We start from the raw sequence: 22,786 nt of genomic DNA, 5'->3' as shown, positions 1-22,786 counted from the left end.
CTCGCCAGTGCAGGAAGAGATCAGGGTGTCACTTTTATATGGACGGCGATCTCTTGACCTCCCAATGCGACCCCCGGAAACCCCCCCACGCCCCCCCCCCCCCCCCCACCCCATGCCCCAACTGACCAATTAGGGGGTTCTCAAGCCACTCTAACCCCACCTTATACGAGGCACCCCCAGACCGGATCCCAAGGACGGTGGCAAGATGCCCCCTGTGCACCTTGGTACTGCCAGCCTGTCACCCTGGGAGCCCGGGTGGCACTGCCCGCACCTTTAGGGGCCAAGCCCTCACCTTGAGGGGCCAGGCCCGCGCCAGAGTGGTTGGCGCACCGCTGGCCAGCGGGAAAGGCCTTTGGCGCCATGCCAGCCGGGGCCGAAAGGACTTCGCCGGTCAGCAGACGTCAGCGCATGCGCGGGAGCGTCAGCGGCTGCTGACGTCATCCACGCGCATGCGCAGGGGGAGGTGTCTCTTACGCGTCGGCCAAGGTGAAGGCTGTGGCCGAGGGGGAGGGAAAAGAGTGCCCCCACGGCACAGGCCCGCCCGCGGATCGGTGGGCCCCGATCGCGGGCCAGGCCACCGTGGGGGCACCCCCCGGGGCCAGATCGCCCCGCGCCCTCCCCCCCCCCAGGACCCCAGAGCCCGCCCGCGCTGCCTAGTCCCGCCGGTTTGATTCTTGCCGACGGGACAGGCATTCCAGCAGCGGGGCTTCGGCCCATCGCGGGCCGGAGAATCGCCGGGGGGTGCCCGCTGACCGGCGCGGCGCGATTCCTGCCCCCGCCGAATATCCGGTGCCGGAGAATTCGGCAACCGGCGGGGGCGGGATTCACGCCAGCCCCCGGCGATTCTCCGACCCAGCGGGGGGTCGGAGAATCCCGCCCCATTGGACCATCAGTCCAGTTTAGCAAAATAACAATGATGCTACTATACCCCAGTTTATTCACTATTTCTTACAACTAATAACTCAAATATAGAATCAGGAACAAAATGTAAGAGCTTGCCTTTTTATAGGGCCCATCATGACCTCGAGACTTCCCAAACCATACTGTTGCCACCAATCTGGTCCACACGGTTGTCCAACCAACTTTCTTTCCCTCACACGGCCTGACAGGGAATCACTCTCACTCTTACTGCCACTAGCATGTGGCAGGCTACCATTGTCTGGGTCTGGCCTATATGTTCAAAGGACACCCAATCTGTTTGTTAATAAATCTGTAGCTCGTTATTTCAGAATCACAGTCAACATATTGAAACCTCTATCCCATAAAGCCCTTTTTTTTTTTGCAATCACAAGGCCCTTGTCAAGGAGATGGAGAAGAATAAGAAAACACAGGAGGAGGAGCTTCAACAGGTCACTCAGGTGAGTGAGGCTTCCTGCTGTGGGCAGTGGAACATTGAGCTTCCCCCGAGCATTGGGGGAATTCAGAGCTTTTCACCCAGTTTTTCTTGTCCGCGCTCTGCCCATGAGGTGAGCGATGCCCAAGCGACAAAGATGGCAATCACCCCTGTCTGCTCAGCTTCAATATCAACCCAACAATCTCTGCTTTTAACCCCTGCAGAAGGCCACAGCCGCCCTCGCAGAAAACAGGACGTTGCAGGACAAGCTGCATCTGGCCAGTGCAGCTCAGCATCGGGCTCACAGTGCTGAGCAGGACTATGAGGAGGTTGTGCATCTTCTGGAAGCTGAAATCACGGATCTCAAAACTGAGCTGACAGGCAAGGCACAAAGTAATTCCAAAGATCTTACAAAGGTGAGTTATGTCCGGAATCCTGTGAGGTGGTCAAATAGGGGACCTTGTTTGATTCTTTTTTTAAATTCATCGGATGTAGGCGTCGCTGGCTGGGCCTGCATTTGTTGCCCATCCCTAGTTGCCCTTGAAGTTGAGTGGCTTGTCCGACCATTTAAGAGTCAACAACATTGCTGCGATCTAGAGCCACATGTAGGCCAGACTGGGTAAGGACGGCAGATTTCCTTCCCTAAAGGACATTAATGAACCTGATGGGTTTTTACAACAATCGTTTTACGATCATTTTAATTCCAGATTATCATTTAAATTCAAACTCCAACATCTGCTGTGGTGGGATTCAGACCCTGGCTCCCCAGAGTATTACCCTGGTTCTCTGGCAATGACGCAAGTACGCAATTGCCTCTCCCTGAAGCTACGAGGCCTCACTTGGTCTGAAGTCAAACCAACGTGATCTTTTAATGGGATTCAACGTACCTGAGCAAGTGTCATGGGGGAGCTTGGGATGTTGTGATCCTGCACCTGACTATTCCCTGAGGCAGCCCCCAGTTTCCCATAGAATCGTAGAATTTACAGCGCAGAAGTAGGCCATTCGGCCCATCGAGTCTGCACCGGCCCTTGGAAAGAGCATCCTAAGCCCACACCTCCACCCTACCCCGATAACCCCACCTAACCTTTTTGGACACTAATTTAGCATGGCCTATCCACCTAACAAGCACATCTTTCGGGACTTGTGGGAGGAAACCGGAGCACCCGGAAGAAACCCACGCAGACACGGGGAGAACGTGCAGACTCCGCACAGGCAGTGACCCAAGCCGGGAATCGAACCTGGGACCTTGGAGCTGTGAAGCAACAGTGCTATCCACCTGCGCTACCGTGCTGCCCCAAGTTGAAGCGCCCAATGTAGGGCCCAAACCCACGACCCTGGGAGTAAGAGTCGATGGGCCGATTGAGGTACCGACTGATGCTACTGAAAAAAGATTGCCTGGGTGAGAGATAATTGGGAATAGATTACATGCAGATGATGGGTTGCTTACCCAGAAGAACATCCATAAGCCATCTAGGCTGTCATCGCAAAATAAATCTGACATGTTTGACTATCATTTAATTCCGCCTCAAAAATATTAACATTCCTAATTTTCCCGAGTTATAAGCAGGTTTATTCAACAAGTGCATATTTTTTGTCAAATTAGGTCAAACAAAAATAACTACACTTTGAGGTAATAATTCAATTTGATTTCTGGTTGGAATCGCAGGACCGAGCCTGTTCCATTGACGCGATATTTAATTTATTTAGGAGGACACTCGGGATCTGCAGCAAAGACTCTCAATCGCCAGCTGCCAGCTGCAAACATCTGAGCTGAGGTGCAAACATCTGGAAATCTCAAACCAGAAGCTATTTTCTTTTGCTGAGGTGAGGCTTGTGTCTAAACATTGAAGCAAGCACTTCTTTCGGAGGAGTGAAGCGGGATCTAATTGTGACCTATCGCTGCACGTCACGCCGTCCCCTTCGTAACAAAAAGGCACAGCTTCATCGTCATTTTCGACACAAGAAGCCACATTTTCACGGAGTTGGCCCAACTTCACGGGCAAGGTGGGGCGGGGCAGGACCCAGACGCTGAAGGGCAGCCCCCATTTCTGACTGATCCAATTTTCACCAACAGGGGGAAGGGGATGGGACGTAACTCACACAGGAGGGAAACCCCACCTCAACGGGGCCTTTTGAACCGAGTGCTGAACTCAAACTCCACATTTAACCCCACAATATGGGGGCTCATTAATTTATGCAACAGGTGTAAACATCCATGAAGGTCTGTTTAAGTATCATGATCTGAAGTTTGATCAGATCCCTTACTCTTTAAGCATAAGAAAAATACTCTGAATCTGTCGGTGAACGTCTATTTAAAAGAAAAACCTCAGCTGGACTGATTGCCAGATCACCTCATGTAGATTAGAAAAGAATATTACCCTCAGGTCATGCTGTTTCAATAGAGTTCTTTGTTAACATTTTCCTATGGTTATTATTTGCTTCCTGGCTCCCATTTGAGGGGTTCCCCAGCGATTCACTGGGGAGCCCCTCTTGGATGTTCCCACATAAGTGTTCACCCAGAAATTGTCCAGGAATGATAACTTCTCTTGGACAATTATGCTGGGCTGGGAACCATCGGTTAAAGCGATTTAAATTGCTAACTTCGGATGGCCCTGCCAGTTTTACCTTCATAGTTACTCTGATAGAGTTAGAAGGAGAAAAAAAACACTTATAACTTCAGAGTAACTATTTTTTTAAAAACCTAGGCCTAGCCCAAAACGGGGCACCCCGCCCCCCCCACCCCCTACGTCCCCGGGGACTCCCCACACCAGCCTCGCCCAACAGCCACTTCTGGTCAGAAACTCCCTCCTGCCCGGTCCGACACCCCGGTCCAACCCTAGGGGTGCACTTCACTGCTCCTGTCTCGCCTGACTTGAGTGAGGAAGGTAGGGTGAGACAAGAGCTCTTGAATTACAACAAAGATAAGTCCCTCTGGAGTGTCAATCCACCAAAGTTTGCCACTCTGAGCACGTTATGGGCCATTATGTCTTTATGAAGGCTTTATGAAAAGCTACAATTATCTCAGCGAGGTGTTCTGAGTTCACAGTTTATCTGAGAGTTTGAAGCATCTATTTCAGGATCAGCTGTTTTCGATTTGGGGTCTGAATAAAAGTTTGTTTGATTTATAAGAGATCAACCATATGAATTTCAAAAGCTTTGAATGCGTATTTCATGGAACAGAGTTTTTTCACGATCAGGTGTGCATGAGTGAGAGCTGTACAAAATTGATAGGGGCTTACACTGTTCATCTCCACATGGCTCCTGAGATCAGCCTATGGCAGACACAGGATGAGTATCTCTGGCGGGGGAATGGGGAGTATGTTGCAGCATGGGATGTAATTGGAGGGCATAAGGTGGCATGGAGGGGAAATGGGGTTTAGGTTGGGTGGGGTTGTGAGGGGTGAGGGCTAGACGGTTTAACAGCATCTAACACAACTGGAACGAAGCTCCAGAGAACTGAGGGGGGGTTTCTAACCAGCCCACCTTGTGACACACAGCAGCAACCCGCACTGGACCCCCACTCACAGCCGCCCCCCACCGCTGTGGTTGCACAAGATCTACTTCCGGGGTCAGCGGGCCTCACTTGATCCCGTCCTCACACCCACCTATCTGGGGTGAAAACTGGGCCTCAAGGGGCCCTTTAAACTTAGGCGGTTCTGCCAAGTCCCAACAAGATACCAGTCTGAGAGGTGTAAATCCAGCTTCGTACAGAGTTAGAACATGCTGACCTCATCATACAAAAAGAAAGAATGGCACCAATATAGCGTGTGTGTGTGTATGTGTGTGTGTGCGAGTGACGGGCGCTATCCATGCATTTAGAGTGGTGGAGAGGGGATCGCACTTTGCAAGGGATAAGTGACAACGAAGTAGGAAAGTGTATGAGGAGCAGTTGAGGACTCTGGGTGTGTACCCGTTGGAGGTTAGAAGGATGAGGGGGGATCTCATTGAAACTTACAGGATACTGAGAGGCCTGGATAGAGTGGACGTGGAGAGGATGTTTCCACTAGTAGGAAAAACTAGAAGCAGAGGACACCATCTCAGACTAAAGGGACGATCCTTTAAAACAGAGATGAGGGGGAATTTCTTCAGCCAGAGGGCGGTGAATCTGTGGAACTCTTTGCCGCAGAAGGCTGTGGAGGCCACTGAGTGTCTTTAAAACAGAGGTCGATAGGTTCTTGATTAATAAGGGGATCAGGGGTTATGGGGAGAAGGCAGGAAAATGGGGATGAGAAACATATCAGCCATGATTGAATGGTGGAGCAGACTCGATGGGCCGAGTGGCCTAATTCTGCTCCTGTCTTATGAAACCTTACCCCTCTAGCATTGACACCCCTCATCTAAGTAAAATGGCTTTTGTCCACTTCCCTCTCAACAAATTCAATGTTATTTTCCTTCTCCGGCAGAAAGTACACAAAGTTCTAACATCTGCCACCTTGCAGGGACCTGACCAAGGGTGAGTAGATAAGAACAACCTATCGTATCCATCTTTTTTTTTAATAAACATTTTATTGAGGTATTTTTTGGTATTATAACAACAACACAATAAACAATGTACATGAAACTATAAACATAGTGCAAAAGCCGTCTCCCTCCCTGACAGGTCCCACCTTTATTAACCCCCGACTCTAAGCTAAACTAACCCCCCACACCTTCTGCTGATGATTAATTTTCCGCGAAGAAGTCGACGAACGGCTGCCACCTCCGGACGAACCCTAACAGTGACCCTCTCAAGGCGAACTTGATTTTCTAAAAACAGAGAAAGCTAGCCATGTCCGATAGCCAGGTCTCCGACTTCGGGGGCTTTGAGTCCCTCCAAGCTAATAGTATCCGTCTCCGGGCTACCAGGGAAGCAAAGGCCAGAACGTCTGCCTCTTTCTCCTCCTGGATTCCCGGGTCTTTGGACACCCCGAAAATCGCCACCTCTGGACTCAGTGCCACCCTTGTTTTTAACACCGTGGACATGACATCTGCAAACCCCTGCCAAAATCCCCCAAGCTTCGGACATGCCCAGAATATGTGGACATGGTTCACTGGTCCTCCCGCACATTTTGCACACCTGTCTTCCACCCCAAAGAATCTGCTGATCCGGGCCACTGTCATGTGAGCTCCGCCCATAGACCATCCTCTATCTCTCCTCCCAGCTCCTCCTCCCACTTGCGCTTCAGCTCCTCGGTCTGCGTCTCCTCTGACCCCACAAGTTCCTTGTAAATGTCAGAGACGCTCCCTTCTCCTACCCCCCTCTGGAAACTACCCTGTCCTGAATTCCCCTTTGCGGTAGGAGCGGGAAGGTTGACATCTGTTTACGAAGGAAGTCCCCCACCTGCAGATACCTGAATTTGTTTCCCCTCGCCAACCCAAACCTCTCCTTCAGCGCCCTCATACTCGGAAAGCTCCCCTCTATAAACATATCCCCCATCCTTGCAATCCCTGCTCTGCGCCATATCCGGAACCCTTCCATCCATACTTTGCGGGGCAAACCAGTGATTATTACAGATTGGGGACTAGACCGATGCTCCATCTGCTCCCACATGTCTCCTCCATTGCCCCCAGACTCTCAGGGCCGCCACCACCATGGGGCTGGTGGAGTACCGTGCCAGCGAGAACGGCAGAGGCACAGTTACCAACACCCCCAAACTGGTGCCCTTGCATGAAGCTGCCTCCATACGCTCCCATGCCGACCCCTCCCCCACCACCCACTTCCTGATCATGGCTATATTCGCCGCCCAGTAATAGTTACTAAAGTTTGGCAGTGCCAGCCCGCCCTCTCCCCGGCTCCGCTCAAACATTACCCTCCTTACCCACAGGGTCTTGCCCGCCCAAACGAAGCCAGAGATCACTTTGTTGACCCGTTTAAAAAAGGACCGCGGAATAAAGATGGGGAGACATTGAAACACGAACAGGAAACTATCGTATCCATCTTAACGCATGGGCAGAATTGTACAGAGGAAAATGGTTTTCACATCTCTTTACTGATTTCAAGGCACAAAAGAAGTGTTACTATTATAATTTAAACTTGTGCTATGAATAGAACAAGCCTTGGTCAGGACTGAGGTTGTGTACAAAATTCAGATGGCAGCTTGTGCTTGTTCCATAAAGCTGACATTTTGTGTGTTAAGACTGAAACCACTGATTATGAACTCTTGCACACGGAGTAAGATAAATATCAGCCACCTTATCGATATATCATCGTGCTGCATTGTTCACCACAATTTAGCCTCAGATCTCAATGTCAAAGGTTACTGCTTGGGAGGGAACTTTCATTTTGGCTGCCAGGATGCAGCCTTCAAGGGATCCCATGAATTCACCCCCTCATCGGGGTTGATCATGACTAGGTTAAAGGCCGAAGAGTTTGCAATCATCTTCAGTCAGCAGTGCTGAGCTGATGGTCCATCTTGGCCTCCTCCTGTGGTGCCGAGCTTTACCGAGGCCTGTCTCAGACGGTTCGAATCACCCCAGGTCACAGCAGGAAGTGAGTGGAGCAGACTGGTCGCAGCAAAGATGACTGTCCCTTCCAACATCCTGACCGCGGTGCTCCTGAACGTGGTGCAGCGCCCCCCCCCCCCCCCCCACCCCCCCACTCCCCCACCCCCGGTGAAGATACGACATGTCTACGGCACAATCGTGAAACCGATGGTGGGGAGTCGCCAACCCGCTTTCCAATTTACCAGATTTTTTTTTCTCAATGGAGTCAGTGAAAGTGAAGATCGGGCGAGGCGTGAAACAGGTTGTGGATTTCCCATCAAATGCTTTAGTCAGGATCTATCCTCATGTGTTGTATCCCGACATCCTTAAAATAAAGTGGATATAATCTATGATAACAACACTCGGGGGGGTTTTTGTTGGTCTGGACTGTTTTGGTCAGACCGTTTAAGCGACGCACCTGTCGATGTGTTTATCGGGCAGGTTGTCCTTGCGCGCCCCCCATGGTGCGTTTTGCGTTGGCAAAGGTGGCCCGCTATTGGATGGCAGCGGTGCCTTCCAAGGATTCGCCATCGGCAGGAATCCACCAACAGGTTCGGCTGGAAAGTTCCAGTCAAGTGTGTTCATTCCCCAAGTGGTATTGAGCCCGTTCGGTATAAAACGGCCTGAGCAACTCAGCGGAAAACTGTTCCCATTTCCACTCCCACATTCTACAACTATCCACTAGTCACAAGGCCGGACCCGTGACAAAATTTGTATTTATATCCCTACATGGACACCTTTTAGGTAGCTTTGTGCAGAGGGAGAGGTTTCGGTTCCGTTGAAGTCTTTGGTGAATGAGGCCGGAATTCTCCAGCTATCGGGATTCTCTTTTCCCGCCAGCAGCGCAGCCCCGCCCACAGGTTTTGCGGGGGGCAGGGGGGGGCCTCCAGTGGGATGTCCCATTGACAAGAAGCGGGAAGAGAGAATCCCGCCCGCCAGCGAACGGCGCGGCGGTGGATGCCGGAGAACCCCCACCCCGAGTATCCTGGCGGAAATCCTCCGCTCCCGTTGGCGGCTGGGATTTTCCGATACCGCTCAAAGTGAATGGAGTCCTGTCGGGAACGCCAAATGTCCCATTCTCGCTCACGGCGGGCCCGGAGTATCCGTGAGTATCCCGATCCCGGTATTTGAACAAGTACAGCTGCAATGAGGTTTGACCTCAAAGTTTCTGTGCTCCCTGCCCGCACTTTATCAATAATGTCAACTCGCTCTGCAGCACCTCTGCGTCCTTGTTGTCTCTCCCATGGCGTCACTCACCCTTCACGCCAGAATCCCAGCATCCATGAAGTGTGACTTTCATCTTTTAGGAATGGCACTGAAATACATTGCCAAGAGTTGACCTTTTGCACCTTTTACCCGGCTGCAGGGTGATCAAATCCAAGTTCTTCAGGAGAGAAAGCAGCCTGGCCCCCCCAGGACCGGAACGGCTCCTTGCCACTGAAGCCAGGCAGCTGATTGAGTGGGTCTGCTCCTCAAACTCTGAAAACGGTAAGCTGACTCCGAGGCCCTGAGAACGGGTTTGGACAGAACCCCCAGCTCCAGCCCAGTCTCATATTTGTATTGTATCTTTTGGGGATATCGTAGCGTTTAGGTATTGCCGATGAATCCTGAGGTGCGTATTAAGTTGTTTCCCAGAAGCATAGGACTGAGGAGCAGGAGGAGCCCCTTCGAGGCTGCTCCGTCATTTAATCAGATCATGGCCGAACTGATTGTCGTCTCAACTCCACTTTCCTGTCTGTCACCCCCCCCTCCTCCCCCCCCCCCCCCCCCCCCACTTTCCCCCTATAATCCTTGACTCCCTTGTCTATCAAAATTCTGTCTAACTCAGCCCTGAATAAATTTGATGGCGCAGCCTCCGCCACTCTGAGGAAGAGCAGCACGGTAGCACAGCGGTTAGCACCGTTGCTTCACAGCTCCAGGGTCTGAGGTTCGATTCCCGGCTTGGGTCACTGTCTGTGCGGAGTCTGCACGTTCTCCCCGTGTGTGCGTGGGTTTCCTCCGGGTGCTCCGGTTTCCTCCCACAGTCCAAAGATGTGCTGGTTAGGTGGATTGGCCATGATAAATTGTCCTTAGTGTTCAAAAAGGTTAAGTGGGGTTACGGGGATAGGGTGGAGGTGTGGGCTTGGGTAGGGTGCTCTTGCCAAGGGCCGGTGCAGGCTCAATGGGCCGAATGGCCTCCTTCAGCACTGTAAATTCTATGATTCTATGATTCACAGACTAACGACCATCTGAGAGAAAATATTTCTCCTCATCTCCGTCTTAAATGGAAAGCCTCTCAATTCCTGAACCGTGTTCTTTGGTTCTAGTCTCCCCCACAAATGGGAACATCCTCCTGGTGTCCACCCTGTCAGGTCCCCTCAGGATCTTACAAGTTTCAATAAGATCGCCTCCCTGAATGTATTTAAACCAGGGTTTTTAGCAACATTGCTGCCACAAATATGAAACATAAAGTAAAGCAATTTCTACATTCATGACAATTATGTGCAGCATTTAATTTCCCATGTGTGGAAGCTTTACATTTTCTGCTTGGTATCTTAAAGCATGTGGGCAACTTGCACGCTACCACGCTCACATCTCAACCGTGTCCGACCCATCTCCCACACCTCTGCCCTCAGTCTCTCTCCTCCCTCCCAGAACCAGGATAGGCTCCCCCCTTGTCCTCACTTTTCACCCCACCAGCCTCGGCATTCAAAGAATCATCCTCCGCCGGTTCCGCCAATTCCAGCACGATTCACCACCAAACATATCTTCCCCTCACTCTCCCTGTCAGCATTTTGCAGGGACCGTTCCCTCTGGGGTGCCCTGGTCCACTCCTCCATCGCCCCCAACACCTCACCCTCTTCACACGGCATCTTTCCAATCAATCGCAGAAGGTGTAACACCTGCTCATTTACCTCCTCCCTGCTCACCATCTCAGGCCCTAAACACTCTTTCCAAGTGAGGCAGCGCTTCACGTGCACCTCCTTCAATCTGGCCTATTACATTCGCTGCTCCCAGTGTGGTCTACTCTACATAGGAGAGACTAAACGCAGACTGGCTGACCGCTTTGCAGAACATCTTTGATCCGTCCACAAGCAGGACCCAGACCTTCCTGTCGATTTAACTCCCCGTCCCGCTCTCACGTCCACATGTCTGCCTTTGGCCTGCTGCAATGTTCCAGTGAAGCCCAGCGCAAACTGGAGGAACAACATCGCATCTTCCAATCAGGCACGTTACAGCCTTCCGGACTTCACATTGAGTTCAACAACTTCAGACTGTGAACTCTCTCCTCCACCTTCACCCCATTTTTATTTCTATCGATTTATATTCATTTTTTCCATTGATCTGTTTTCCCCTCAGCATTGTTCCCCCTCCTCCCCCCCACCCCACTTGGGCCACCTGTCCCTAGTTGCCCTTTGACTCACTGCTCACCTTTGTTCGGCCATTCACACATTCTAATCTCTTTATGTGCCACTGTCAGCTCCCTTCTTAGCCTTAATCACCCCCATTTACATTCCTTATGTCTTCTGTCCTCGACATCTTTGTCTATCTTCACCTATGACTGGTCCCCTTTCCAGCCCCACTGATCCACGCACTGTAAATTCTATGTCTATCACAATTCCACGTGTCAATCCTCGTCCTTAACTCATCCGTTTTACCTGCAATACTCCTGGCATTAAAGTAGGGACCATCCAGCCTTGTCATACTCCCTTGAAACTTGCTACCGCTGTATTCCCTCCGACTTGACTGCTTTTCTGTGCTATGCTGTGTCCCTATTCGGCTAACAGCCTGCGTCCCCTCCCCCTGCTGAATTAGTTTAAGCTCCTCCCAACAGCAGGCCTTCCCCAACTGAGGCAGCACAGGACTCCCACTGGTCCTCCAGCCAGCAGGCGGGATTCCTATCATCAACAAATTAAAATCAGAGAGATCAAAGAAACAATAATGTTTCAAAATAATTCAACACAATAATTCCTCGGGAATGACTGCTGTGCTGTATAATATTTGGCCACAAGATGGAACCAAAGTCCAATTAAATTTTGCACTCAAATAGATTTACCATTCATATTTGAGTTTTACAAATAGTTTGCATTTAACTTTCAGGGTAAAATATGAGTCAGCTTAGCTTGAAAATACAAAACAAGGACCAAGATAGGGACACACACGCTGTACATCTGCCTGATGCGTAACATCTTACACAGAACACAAGTCACTATGTCATAAAAATAACAACTTTTAAGTAGCTGTGGCTCTGAATATTAAATAACCGTCAAATTTGAATGGACCATATTTCCAAGCAGTTCTCATCTTGCAAGCCTGGGTCCATTTCTAAAATTGTAACTTCAGTAAACCAGCACAAAAATGACTAGACACAGGGTTAGTTAACAAAAATGCCACATTTTTAAATTATTCTCAGAAACTGCAACAGGTGCACTTGTGGCTTCAGATGGTGACGGCGTTGTATTAAGTATGTTGTGCGGAATGAGTCACTGTTAACCTTGTGGTTCAAAGCAAACATTTGACGTTCGAACATTTTCACGTTAGCAACTTGTCAAGTAAATTTTGAAAACTGTCAACCAGTCTTCAGTCCGCAGTTTGCATGGCAGCATCCCACTGTCAAGATTATGGACCAGTCCATGCATGCAGGAGATTGGATGTGGTCCGCACATGCAGAACACCAGGCATACTCTGGATACATAGAAGACCAGGAAAACCTAAACCTTCCAGTAATGGTTTCTGCCTGAATCTGTGACAGTGGTCGGGAGAGGAACGTGCTGATAGCTGTACAAGAGTTTGGATGTTCCAGTCTCCCAATTTAAAGACTGGTAGATGGCTCACTTGGGCTGATAATTAAAAGTAATAAACTATTTTGAAGTGACTTTTGTCCGAAGGTTATCCTTCAGACTTCCCTGAATCAATTCTGGGCAGATACTTGTGCCGTGAGTGTTCATTGCTGTACAGGCGCGACAGGCCACTCTGCAATGTTACGGATATATTTTGATCCATCGTCATTATGGGTACAGTGGGGGGGGGTCATCTCAGTTGGCTGGACAGCTGGTTCATGCTGCAGAGCGAGGCCAACTGCGTGGGTTCAATTCCCGTACCGGCTAAGGTTATTCGTGAATGCCCCGCCTTCTCAACCTTGCCCCTCACGTGAGATGTGGCGATCCTCAGGTTAAATCACCACCAATCAGTTCTCCCCTTCAAGGGGGAAACCAGCCTCTGGTCATCTGGGACTTCTGGTGACCTCACTTTGACTCGAGTGTTGAACATAGAACAAGTCACTTCATATTCTTTGCACTCTTCTATCAGAGGCAGTGACAGGGTGTAGGAGTATTGTCACTCGACTGATAATCCAGAAACCCAGAGTAATATTCTGGGGACCGGTGCTGCCTCATGGCGCTGAGGTCCCGGGTTCGATCCCGGCCCTGGGCCATGTGGAGTTTGCACATTGTCCCCGTGTCTGCGTGGGTCTCACCCCCATAACCCAAGGCTGTGCAGGGTAGGTGGATTGGCCACGCTAAATTGCCCCTTAATTGGGGGGAAAAAATAGTCCGGGGCACCGGGGGTCAAATTCCACCATGGCAGGTGGTGAAATTTGGAATTAAAGTCAAATGATGCCTGGGAAACTGTGAAGACCCATCTTGCTCACTTCTGCCTTCGCCCTCTGAAATGGCCCAGCAGTCCACTGAGTTCTGGGGCAATTAGGGATGGGCAATTAATGCATCCTCTGAATGGATTTTTTAAAATCTATCATTTGAAGATAATGGATATATGTTTGGTAATAAATACCAGGCTTTTAACACAGTGAAAAGACACAAGTGAATTTTATTCATTTGAATATAATGTCATGACTCCACCTTTGCGCCATTTTGGTGTATTTATTTTAATTGTAGCAGGGTTTTGATGGACAAATGTTAAAACTCAGTAGGAACTAACACCATGAATCGGAGCAGATAAATTGTGCCTTATAGCTTAAAATGCCGTCCACAAATTGGGGATATCGAAATGCTGTCACGCTGTAACTTTGCCACTAACTGTGTGTTGCATTGTGGAGTTTGTGAATATGAAAGAGAAATTTATAAAACGCTGGTAATTGGTGTTGTGTTTGGTTCCTTGTACTTTATGAACTCACCAAACACTTTGATCTGTCCAAGCCAGGACCCTTTTATTGTGTCTCGTGCGGTAATATGGCAATCTGATACAGATCACGTTATCATGGAGTCTTGCTACTCCTCTGGGACTTACACCTAGCACTGCCCAATTACCTGTACGTCTTATTACCCTCTCCTTCTTCTGGAGATGGCCGGATGTGTCTCCCTTTATAGCGGGTCCCAGGTCACATGACTTTGGTTTTCCAAATGACTTTCTGATCCATCACTGCCCTTGTTAACCATGCCTCGATGGTCACAATTTCTCACGTTGGCAGATTGTGAGGTGGAAGATAGAAAACGTCTGCTTTGAAAGCCGGACGTTCTCCTAACATTGTCACCCTTATTGTCTGTTCCACTGCAGCCACGTGCATGAAGACAGATGGTGTCGCTTCCCAGGAACCAACAGCACAAAACAGGAAGGCAAGCCGGGACAAAAACACTCCGACACACGCACATAAAAACAGCCAGCTGCAAGAAATATTATTTATTTAAAAAGATGTAAAAATTGATCATACTCTACCGATATCCAGTTCTGTTTATATATATATATATATAAAATGTATATGTAATATTGTGTAAGTATTCTGTACTGTAGATATCAGTCCTGATGTGCTGAAACATGGGGGGGGGGGGGGGGAGATAAGAGACAGATTCAATACTGTCAACACTGCTAGTTGGCCACTCAGTTGATTAGGACCCCGTTTCAAAACTAGTTCCCACAGCGGGCAGGGATCATTTTTTTTTTTTAATAATTTTTATTGGGGTTTTCTCAAAATATCAACAACAGAATGGAAAAGAAACCGAGTAAAATTAAATACAGAACAAATTAAAACAAAATAATAAATTAACACCCCGAGTTTAACACAAAGCAAACATAGCAAATATATACACCCCCTCAGATCCCCCAGGGCAAATAAACAAAAATAAAGTTGAAACCCCCCCCCCCCCCCCCCCCCCACCCCCCACTTCCGGGTTGCTGCTGCTGCTGACCATTGTCTAGCGTTCTGCCAGGAAGTCCAAGAACGGTTGCCACCGCCTAAAGAACCCTTGTACCGATCCCCTTAAGGCGAATTTCACCCTCTCCTATTTAATAAACCCCGCCATATCGTTGGAGCGGGCATGAATCAGTGGGATGGTTGGTGATTTTAGCAGTACCAATGTCTATGCAGATTGGGCAAAGGTTGCCCCACTGTAAAACTGGACGGCTTCATGCCACTTTATGCCCGTCAAACAAAGAGCAAGACATACAAATTATTACCCCACATATCTTGCACAAAGTAAGGTAACAGATAATTGGGGAATTAAAATCTCCAGACATCTGCATGCGAATCAATGTTATTGCTTTAAATTGACACCGAGTTGGCAGGCTGTGAATTAAAACTCTAGTGGCTCCTGCAGCCAGTTAAGTTGAATCACGTTTGCAGATTTGGGGCACATTTATACTACTCTAGTGATAATGACAACTTGAGACTGATGCGGCAACATGCAGGCCAAGGGGGAGATATTCAGCTTGGGCATTTGCTATCACACTGGCTGTCCCCTATTTATTTATTACGGCCAGCTCAATATTTAGTTCATTTTCTACCACATTTCACAGGGGAAATAAACCTTAAGCCACAACCCTGCACCAAGCTGGAGAGTACTCTGTGATGGGAGCCTCCGGTGGTGGAAGCCAGTATGGCGGGAGTTCACCAGTCCTGTGCAACTTCAGATGAACAAAGTAGGCAAGTGTTCGAGGCTGGAAAAGAGCACTCTGTACTGCGGCATTTTATTTATCCAAATTTAAAATACCTTTTGATATTTGATGTAGCAACTTTGCGGTCCCTTCGCTATCCCCAACCTTTCGAATGGCCTGCATTGTGTCCTTTTCGGAGGAATTATTTTGGTTAGCTGTTACGAGGCAATGTTGCACAGCACCTTGATTTCAGCAACACTAAACTCCTGTTAACAGCAGATTCTCCCAATCATGGGCATGTCCTTGAGCCCCATTTATAGAATGTGAGCTTACGCCCATCGTGAGTGCGATGGTTCATGACAGTCGTTACCTTAGTGGAACTGTTGTTTCCCCTTCAGGACACCAGATCACTTAGAGATAGTTTTCAAAGAAGCCCCCAGAGGCAACAAGCATTAAGATTGCTGTAGAGAAGGAAGCAAGCATGTGTAAGCTGCAAAAGAATTGGGTTTGCACATGTGTTTTTCATTCCTGATGATCTAATGCCCAGAAAGCTATTGTATGTACTCAGTGTTACTTTGATGCAATACAATCCACCCACTATCTAGAAGAGGCATGCGTGCATTCATTTTGCAACATAAAAGCATGTTTTGCCCTGTAACTAACAGAACAGAGGGTATTCTGTTCAGGGTCTAACCGTACAGAGGGTATTCTGTTCAGGGTCTAACCGTACAGAGGGTATTCTGTTCAGGGACTAACCGTACAGAGGGTATTCTGTTCAGGGTCTAACCGTACAGAGGGTATTCTGTTCTGGGACTAACCGTACACAGGGTATTCTGTTCAGGGACTAACCGTACAGAGGGTATTCTGTTCAGGGTCTAACCGTACAGAGGGTATTCTGTTCTGGGACTAACCGTACAGAGGGTATTCTGTTCAGGGACTAACCGTACAGAGGGTATTCTGTTCAGGGTCTAACCGTACAGAGGGTATTCTGTTCAGGGACTAACCGTACAGAGGGTATTCTGTTCAGGGTCTAACCGTACAGAGGGTATTCTGTTCTGGGACTAACCGTACAGAGGGTATTCTGTTCTGGGACTAACCGTACAGAGGGTATTCTGTTCAGGGTCTAACCGTACAGAGGGTATTCTGTTCTGGGACTAACCGTACAGAGGGTATTCTGTTCAGAGACTAATCGTACAGAGGGTATTCTGTTCAGGGTCTAACTATACAGAGGGTATTCTGTTCAGGGACTAACAGTACAGAGGGTATTCAGTTCAGATACTAACCGTACAGAGGGGATTCTGTTCCGGGACTAACCGTACAGGGAGTATTCTGTTCAGGGACTAACCGTACAGGGGGTATTCGGTTCAGGGACTATCCGTACAGAGGGTATTCAGTTCCGAGACTAACTGTACAGAGGGTATTCTGTCCGAGACTAACCATACTCAGGGTATTCTGTTCAGGGACTAACCGTACAGAGGGTATTCTGTTCAGGGACTAACCGTACAGAGGGTATTCTGTTCAGGGACTAACCGTACAGAGGGTATTCTGTTCAGGGACTAACCATACAGAGGGTATTCAGTTCAGGGTCTAACCGTACAGAGGGTATTCTGTTCACGGAATAACCGTACACAGGGTATTCTGTTCAGGGACTAACCGTACAGAGGGTATTCTGTTCAGAGACTAATCGTACAGAGGGTATTCAGTTCAGGGTCTAACCGTACAGAGGGTATTCTGTTCAAGGAATAACCGTACACAGGGTATTCTGTTCAGGGACTAACCGTACAGAGGGTATTCTGTTCAGGGACTAACCGTACAGAGGGTATTCTGTTCAGGGTCCAACTGTACAAAGGGTATTCTGTTCAGGGACTAACCGTACAGAGGTTATTCTGTTCAGGGACTAACCGTACAGAAGGTATTCTGTTCCGAGACTAACCGTACAGAGGGTATTCTGTTACGAGACTAACCGTACAGAGGGGATTCTGTTCAGGGACTAACCGTACAGAGGGTATTCTGTTCAGGGACTAACCGTACAGAGGGTATTCTGTTCAGGGACTAACCGTACAGAGGGTATTCTGTTCAGGGACTAACCGTACAGAGGGTATTCTGTTCAGGGTCTAACTGTACAGAGGGTATTCTGTTCAGGGACTAACCGTACAGAGGGTATTCTGTTCAGGGACTAACCGTACAGAGGGTATTCTGTTCCGGGACTAACCGTACAGAGGGTATTCTGTTCAGGGACTAACCGTACACAGGGTATTCTGTTCAGGGACTAACCGTACAGAGGGTATTCTGTTCCGGGACTAACCGTACAGAGGGTATTCTGTTCCGGGACTAACCGTACACAGGGTATTCTGTTCAGGGACTAACCGTACAGAGGGTATTCTGTTCAGGGACTAACCGTACAGAGGGTATTCTGTTCAGGGGCTAACCGTACAGAGGGTATTCTGTTCAGGGTCTAACTGTACAGAGGGTATTCTGTTCCGGGACTAACCGTACAGAGGGTATTCTGTTCAGGATCTAACTGTACAGAGGTTATTCTGTTCAGGGACTAACCGTACAGAGGGTATTCTGTTCCGGGACTAACCGTACACAGGGTATTCTGTTCAGGGCCTAACCGTACAGAGGGTATTCTGTTCCGAGACTAACCGTACAGAGGATATTCTGTTCCGAGACTAACCGTACAGAGGGTATTCTGTTCCGAGACTAACCGTACAGAGGGGATTCTGTTCAGGGACTAACCGTACAGAGGGGATTCTGTTCAGGGACTAACCGTACAGAGGGTATTCTGTTCTAGGACTATCCGCACACAGGGTATTCTGTTCCGGGACTAACCGTACACAGGGTATTCTGTTCCGGGACTAACCGTACACAGGGTATTCTGTTCAGGGACTAACCGTACAGAGGGTATTCTGTTCAGGGACTAACCGTACAGAGGGTATTCTGTTCAGGGGCTAACCGTACAGAGGGTATTCTGTTCAGGGTCTAACTGTACAGAGGGTATTCTGTTCCGGGACTAACCGTACAGAGGGTATTCTGTTCAGGATCTAACTGTACAGAGGGTATTCTGTTCAGGGACTAACCGTACAGAGGGTATTCTGTTCAGGATCTAACTGTACAGAGGGTATTCTGTTCCGGGACTAACCGTACACAGGGTATTCTGTTCAGGGACTAACCGTACAGAGGGTATTCTGTTCCGAGACTAATCGTACAGAGGGTATTCTGTTCAGAGACTAACCGTACAGAGGATATTCTGTTCCGAGACTAACCGTACAGAGGGTATTCTGTTCCGAGACTAACCGTACAGAGGGGATTCTGTTCAGGGACTAACCGTACAGAGGGGATTCTGTTCAGGGACTAACCGTACAGAGGGTATTCTGTTCTAGGACTATCCGCACACAGGGTATTCTGTTCCGGGACTAACCGTACACAGGGTATTCTGTTCCGGGACTAATCGTACAGAGGGTATTCTGTTCCGGGACTAACCGTACAGAGGGTATTCTGTTCCGGGACTAACCGTACAGAGGGTATTCTGTTCAGGGACGAACCGTACAGAGGGTATTCTGTTCAGGGACTGACCGTACAGAGGGTATTCTGTTCAGGGTCTAACTGTACTGAGGGTATTCTGTTCAGGGACTAACCGTACAGAGGGTATTCTGTTCAGGGACTAACCGTACAGAGGGTATTCTGTTCAGGGACTAACCGTACAGAGGGTATTCTGTTCCGGGACTAACCGTGCAGAGGGTATTCTGTTCAGGGACTAACCGTACACAGGGTATTCTGTTCAGGGACTAACTGTACACAGGGTATTCTGTTCAGGGACTAACCGTACAGAGGGTATTCTGTTCCGAGACTAACCGTACAGAGGGTATTCTGTTCAGGGACTAACCGTACAGTGGGGATTCTGTTCTGCGAGTAGCAGTGTAGATGAGACCATCTGTACAAGTATTCTGCTCAGGCTAAATTCCATAATCGCTCGATCAAAAAATTAAACGAGAAAACTTACTTCTTTACATGTCTTTGTTGCCGCAAAGAGGGAATGGTGGAGATGCCCATACTCTGGATCCTTGTGAAACACGGTGAGAGGTTTATTAAAGGTGTTGCTGATACAGTCAAGGTGGTAATCTTCCCCAAGTCCGCGCCAACACTGCTGACGTCACTCCACATCACGTGACGCCGAACCAGCAGGAATATATTCTCAGATTTTGAACTCACCCGTTTCTCAGATACGCTGGAGACACCGTAGAATCATTTCATAGTACAGTGCAGAAGGAGGCCATTCGCCCCATCGAGTCTGCACCGACCCACTTAAGGCCTCACCTCCACCCTGTCCCCATAACCCACTCCTAACCTTTCTCCAGTAACATCGCCAGTTCCTCAGTGTTGAAATGCAAATGTACTGGAGATGAATAGTTTTTAAATGAAATTTAACTGGAGGTCTCCATACATCCATTGATTAGTCCAGGGATATTCAGTGTTGCTCCTGCCATTGGAGGTTTAATAACATTTATGTATGGTTTAAAAATTGTACTGATTGCATCCCTTAGCTATTGACTGAAGCCAAGGGACTGGTATTAACCACATTGTTGTTTACCCACATAGGCTGCTCCTGTGTGTAACAATGTATAATATTACTTCATGGGATTTGGGGAAAGGGATTTTCTATTGAAAACAAAAGTTACAGAAAATGGAGTAATTTTCAGAGCTGATTAAATAACAAAAATCAAACCAGAACATTGGGGGAATTCTTCAATGTAACAACTGTTCCAAATGTTATTTTTTAAACCCCGATGTTCCTACAGGCCCCTCCATTCTCCTCCAACACTAGTCCCAATCCGGGAATTAGAGCTACGTATTAATAATAATAATCTTTATTGTCACAAGCAGACTTACATTAACACTGCAATGAAGTTACTGTGAAAAGCCCCTCGTCGACACGCTCCAGCGCCTGTTCGGGGACACCGAGGGAGAATTCAGAATGTCCAATTCACCTAACAAGCACGTCTTTCGGGACTTGTGGGAGGAAACCGGAGCACCCGGAGGAAACCCACACAGACACGGGGAGAATGTGCAGACTCCGCACAGACAGTGACACAAGCCGGGAATCGAACCTGGGACCCTGGTGCTGTGAAGCAACAGTGCTAACCACTATGCTATCGTGCCGCCCATCATAATGAGTTAACTATGAAATTGGCCACAATTCATTCATTCTTCCTTCCCTGTTTAGAAACACTGCATTGGGGTATTGCTTGGGGAAAAAACAGACTTGTTTTGGCAATTTTGCATGTATCCTGTTGAGTGCAAGGGAAAAAGCTTTGACAGCATGTATCTCTTTTCAGCAATACTCAAGTTCTGAAATGCCGAGCAGCTAAATATGATTTTTACTACTCCTTGGTACCCTTGCAAAAGCTGTGCATGCTCATGGGAGTAAAAACATAAGAAATTCGAGCCTGCTCCACCATTCAATAAGATCATGCTGACCCTCTACTTCCAAGTAATAATTTATTCCTATATGAACGTCAATGGGTATCTCCCTCACAGCAGAATTGACCTCCTGAAACTCATTAGAATCCACAGCCTACACCAGGCAGACTGCTGAACTTGCTAAACAACCAGATTTCTTGTTCCACTATTCCATAGACAGAAGGTTGTCCAGAGGCCCCACCACAGAAATTCTACAATGAAAAAATTCCCATTTCAAAAAAAAAATCCGTTGTCGGAAGTTGCTGCTGAAAGATTGAGTCACATCCCCGGCACTACCATTAATTTTGTACCAAAGCACACAACTTTGGAGAAATGGACCATGCAAAACAAAGTGAGAGGTCTACACAAAACCCCAGCGTCCAGTTCCTGTAACAGCTGCCTTTCCCAAAGCGAGGAAATGAAACTTACAAACTCCACATGAGTCACATCACCATCAACCTAATTTCTTTAGCTGATTGTTAGCACTGTCGCCAAACCAAGAGGTTGAGGGTTCAAGCCCCATTCCACAGAGACGTTTTTTTTTAATAAACATTTTATTGAGGTATTTTTTGGTATTGTAACAACAAAATAAACAATGTACATGAAACTATAAACATAGTGCAAAAGCCGTCTCCCTTCCTTAGAGATCCCACCTTTATTAACCCCCTACTCTAAGCTAAACTAACCCCCCCCCTTCTGCTGACGATTAATTTCCACCAAGAAGTCGACGAACGGTTGCCACCTCCGGGCGAACCCTAACATTGACCATCTCAAGGCGAACTTGATTTTCTCCTAACAGAGAAAGCTAGCCATGTCCGATAGCCAGGTCTCCGACTTTGGGGGCTTTGAGTCCCTCCAAGCTAATTGTATCCGTCTCCGGGCTACCAGGGAAGCAAGGGCCAGAACGACTGCCTCTTTCTCCTCCTGGATTCCCGGGTCTTCAGACACCCCGAAAATCGCCACCTCTGGACTCAGTGCCACCCTTGTTTTTAACACCGTGGACATGACATCTGCAAACCCCTGCCAGAATCCCCTAAGCTTCGGACATGCCCAGAACAGTTTTCCATCTGCAGCCTTGAGTGAGACTCGAATCATAGAAGGCTCGCTCTCCACTTTCTGCCTCAGCTTTTCTGCTCATTCTTATGGTATGGACATCGCTCGAAAGGCTAGCCTTTAGTACCCAAATCCCAGTTGCCCTGGAGATAGTGGTGGCGAACCAGCCCCTATTTTAAATGAATGCACCCAGTATTAAGTGGGGAGTTCCAGAATTCAACCCAGTGACGATAAAGAAACAATGACCTATGTCCAAGTCGAGACAATGTGTCACTCGGAGGGAACCGAGAGGATGTGGTGGTGGCCTTTGCCTTTCTGGATACTTCTTTAAGGAACATAGCAGATGAATGCCCCCCTACTTCCACAATACTGTATCATTAAGAGGAAGTCTTAACTGCACTCTGGAAGCCGTGGTCTGTTAAGAGTGGGATGCAGATTGACACTGGTACAGTTCTGGAGTCTGCCAGTGTGACATGGACAGAGGGGCAATGGTGCAGTTGGAGAGTCACCTATCGTTGACCCTGGCACCCAAGGGGAAACAGAAGACGCCGATCAACAAATGGGGGGTGGCTACATTGAGGAGGCTTCAAATCATTGCTGCCAGAACTTCATGGATAACTTTGTTTTCACCCCAGGAGGAGGATTTAAAAAATTTTTTTTTTTAATGTAAAT

The 22,786-nt window shown here is 48.4% G+C and overlaps 1 protein-coding gene across 1 annotated transcript in view; it reads left to right on the top strand.

Moving 5' to 3' along the window:
* Positions 1-14,483, top strand: part of LOC140393491 (syntaxin-binding protein 4) — an 85,911-nt gene extending 71,428 nt beyond the window's left edge. The window contains exons 15-20 of the mRNA XM_072479817.1: positions 1,293-1,358; positions 1,558-1,749; positions 3,041-3,157; positions 5,737-5,786; positions 9,162-9,283; positions 14,288-14,483. Coding sequence (XP_072335918.1) covers positions 1,293-1,358; positions 1,558-1,749; positions 3,041-3,157; positions 5,737-5,786; positions 9,162-9,283; positions 14,288-14,418 — 678 coding nt within the window. The 3' untranslated portion in view covers positions 14,419-14,483. The remainder of the gene's footprint in view (positions 1-1,292; positions 1,359-1,557; positions 1,750-3,040; positions 3,158-5,736; positions 5,787-9,161; positions 9,284-14,287) is intronic.
* Positions 14,484-22,786: the final 8,303 nt, after the last annotated feature.

The sequence above is a fragment of the Scyliorhinus torazame genome, chromosome 17, assembly GCF_047496885.1.
Source record: "Scyliorhinus torazame isolate Kashiwa2021f chromosome 17, sScyTor2.1, whole genome shotgun sequence".
NCBI lineage: Eukaryota > Metazoa > Chordata > Chondrichthyes > Carcharhiniformes > Scyliorhinidae > Scyliorhinus > Scyliorhinus torazame.
The sequence above is the reverse complement of the archived record's forward strand: the minus strand, read 5'-3'. Positions and strand labels throughout refer to the sequence as shown.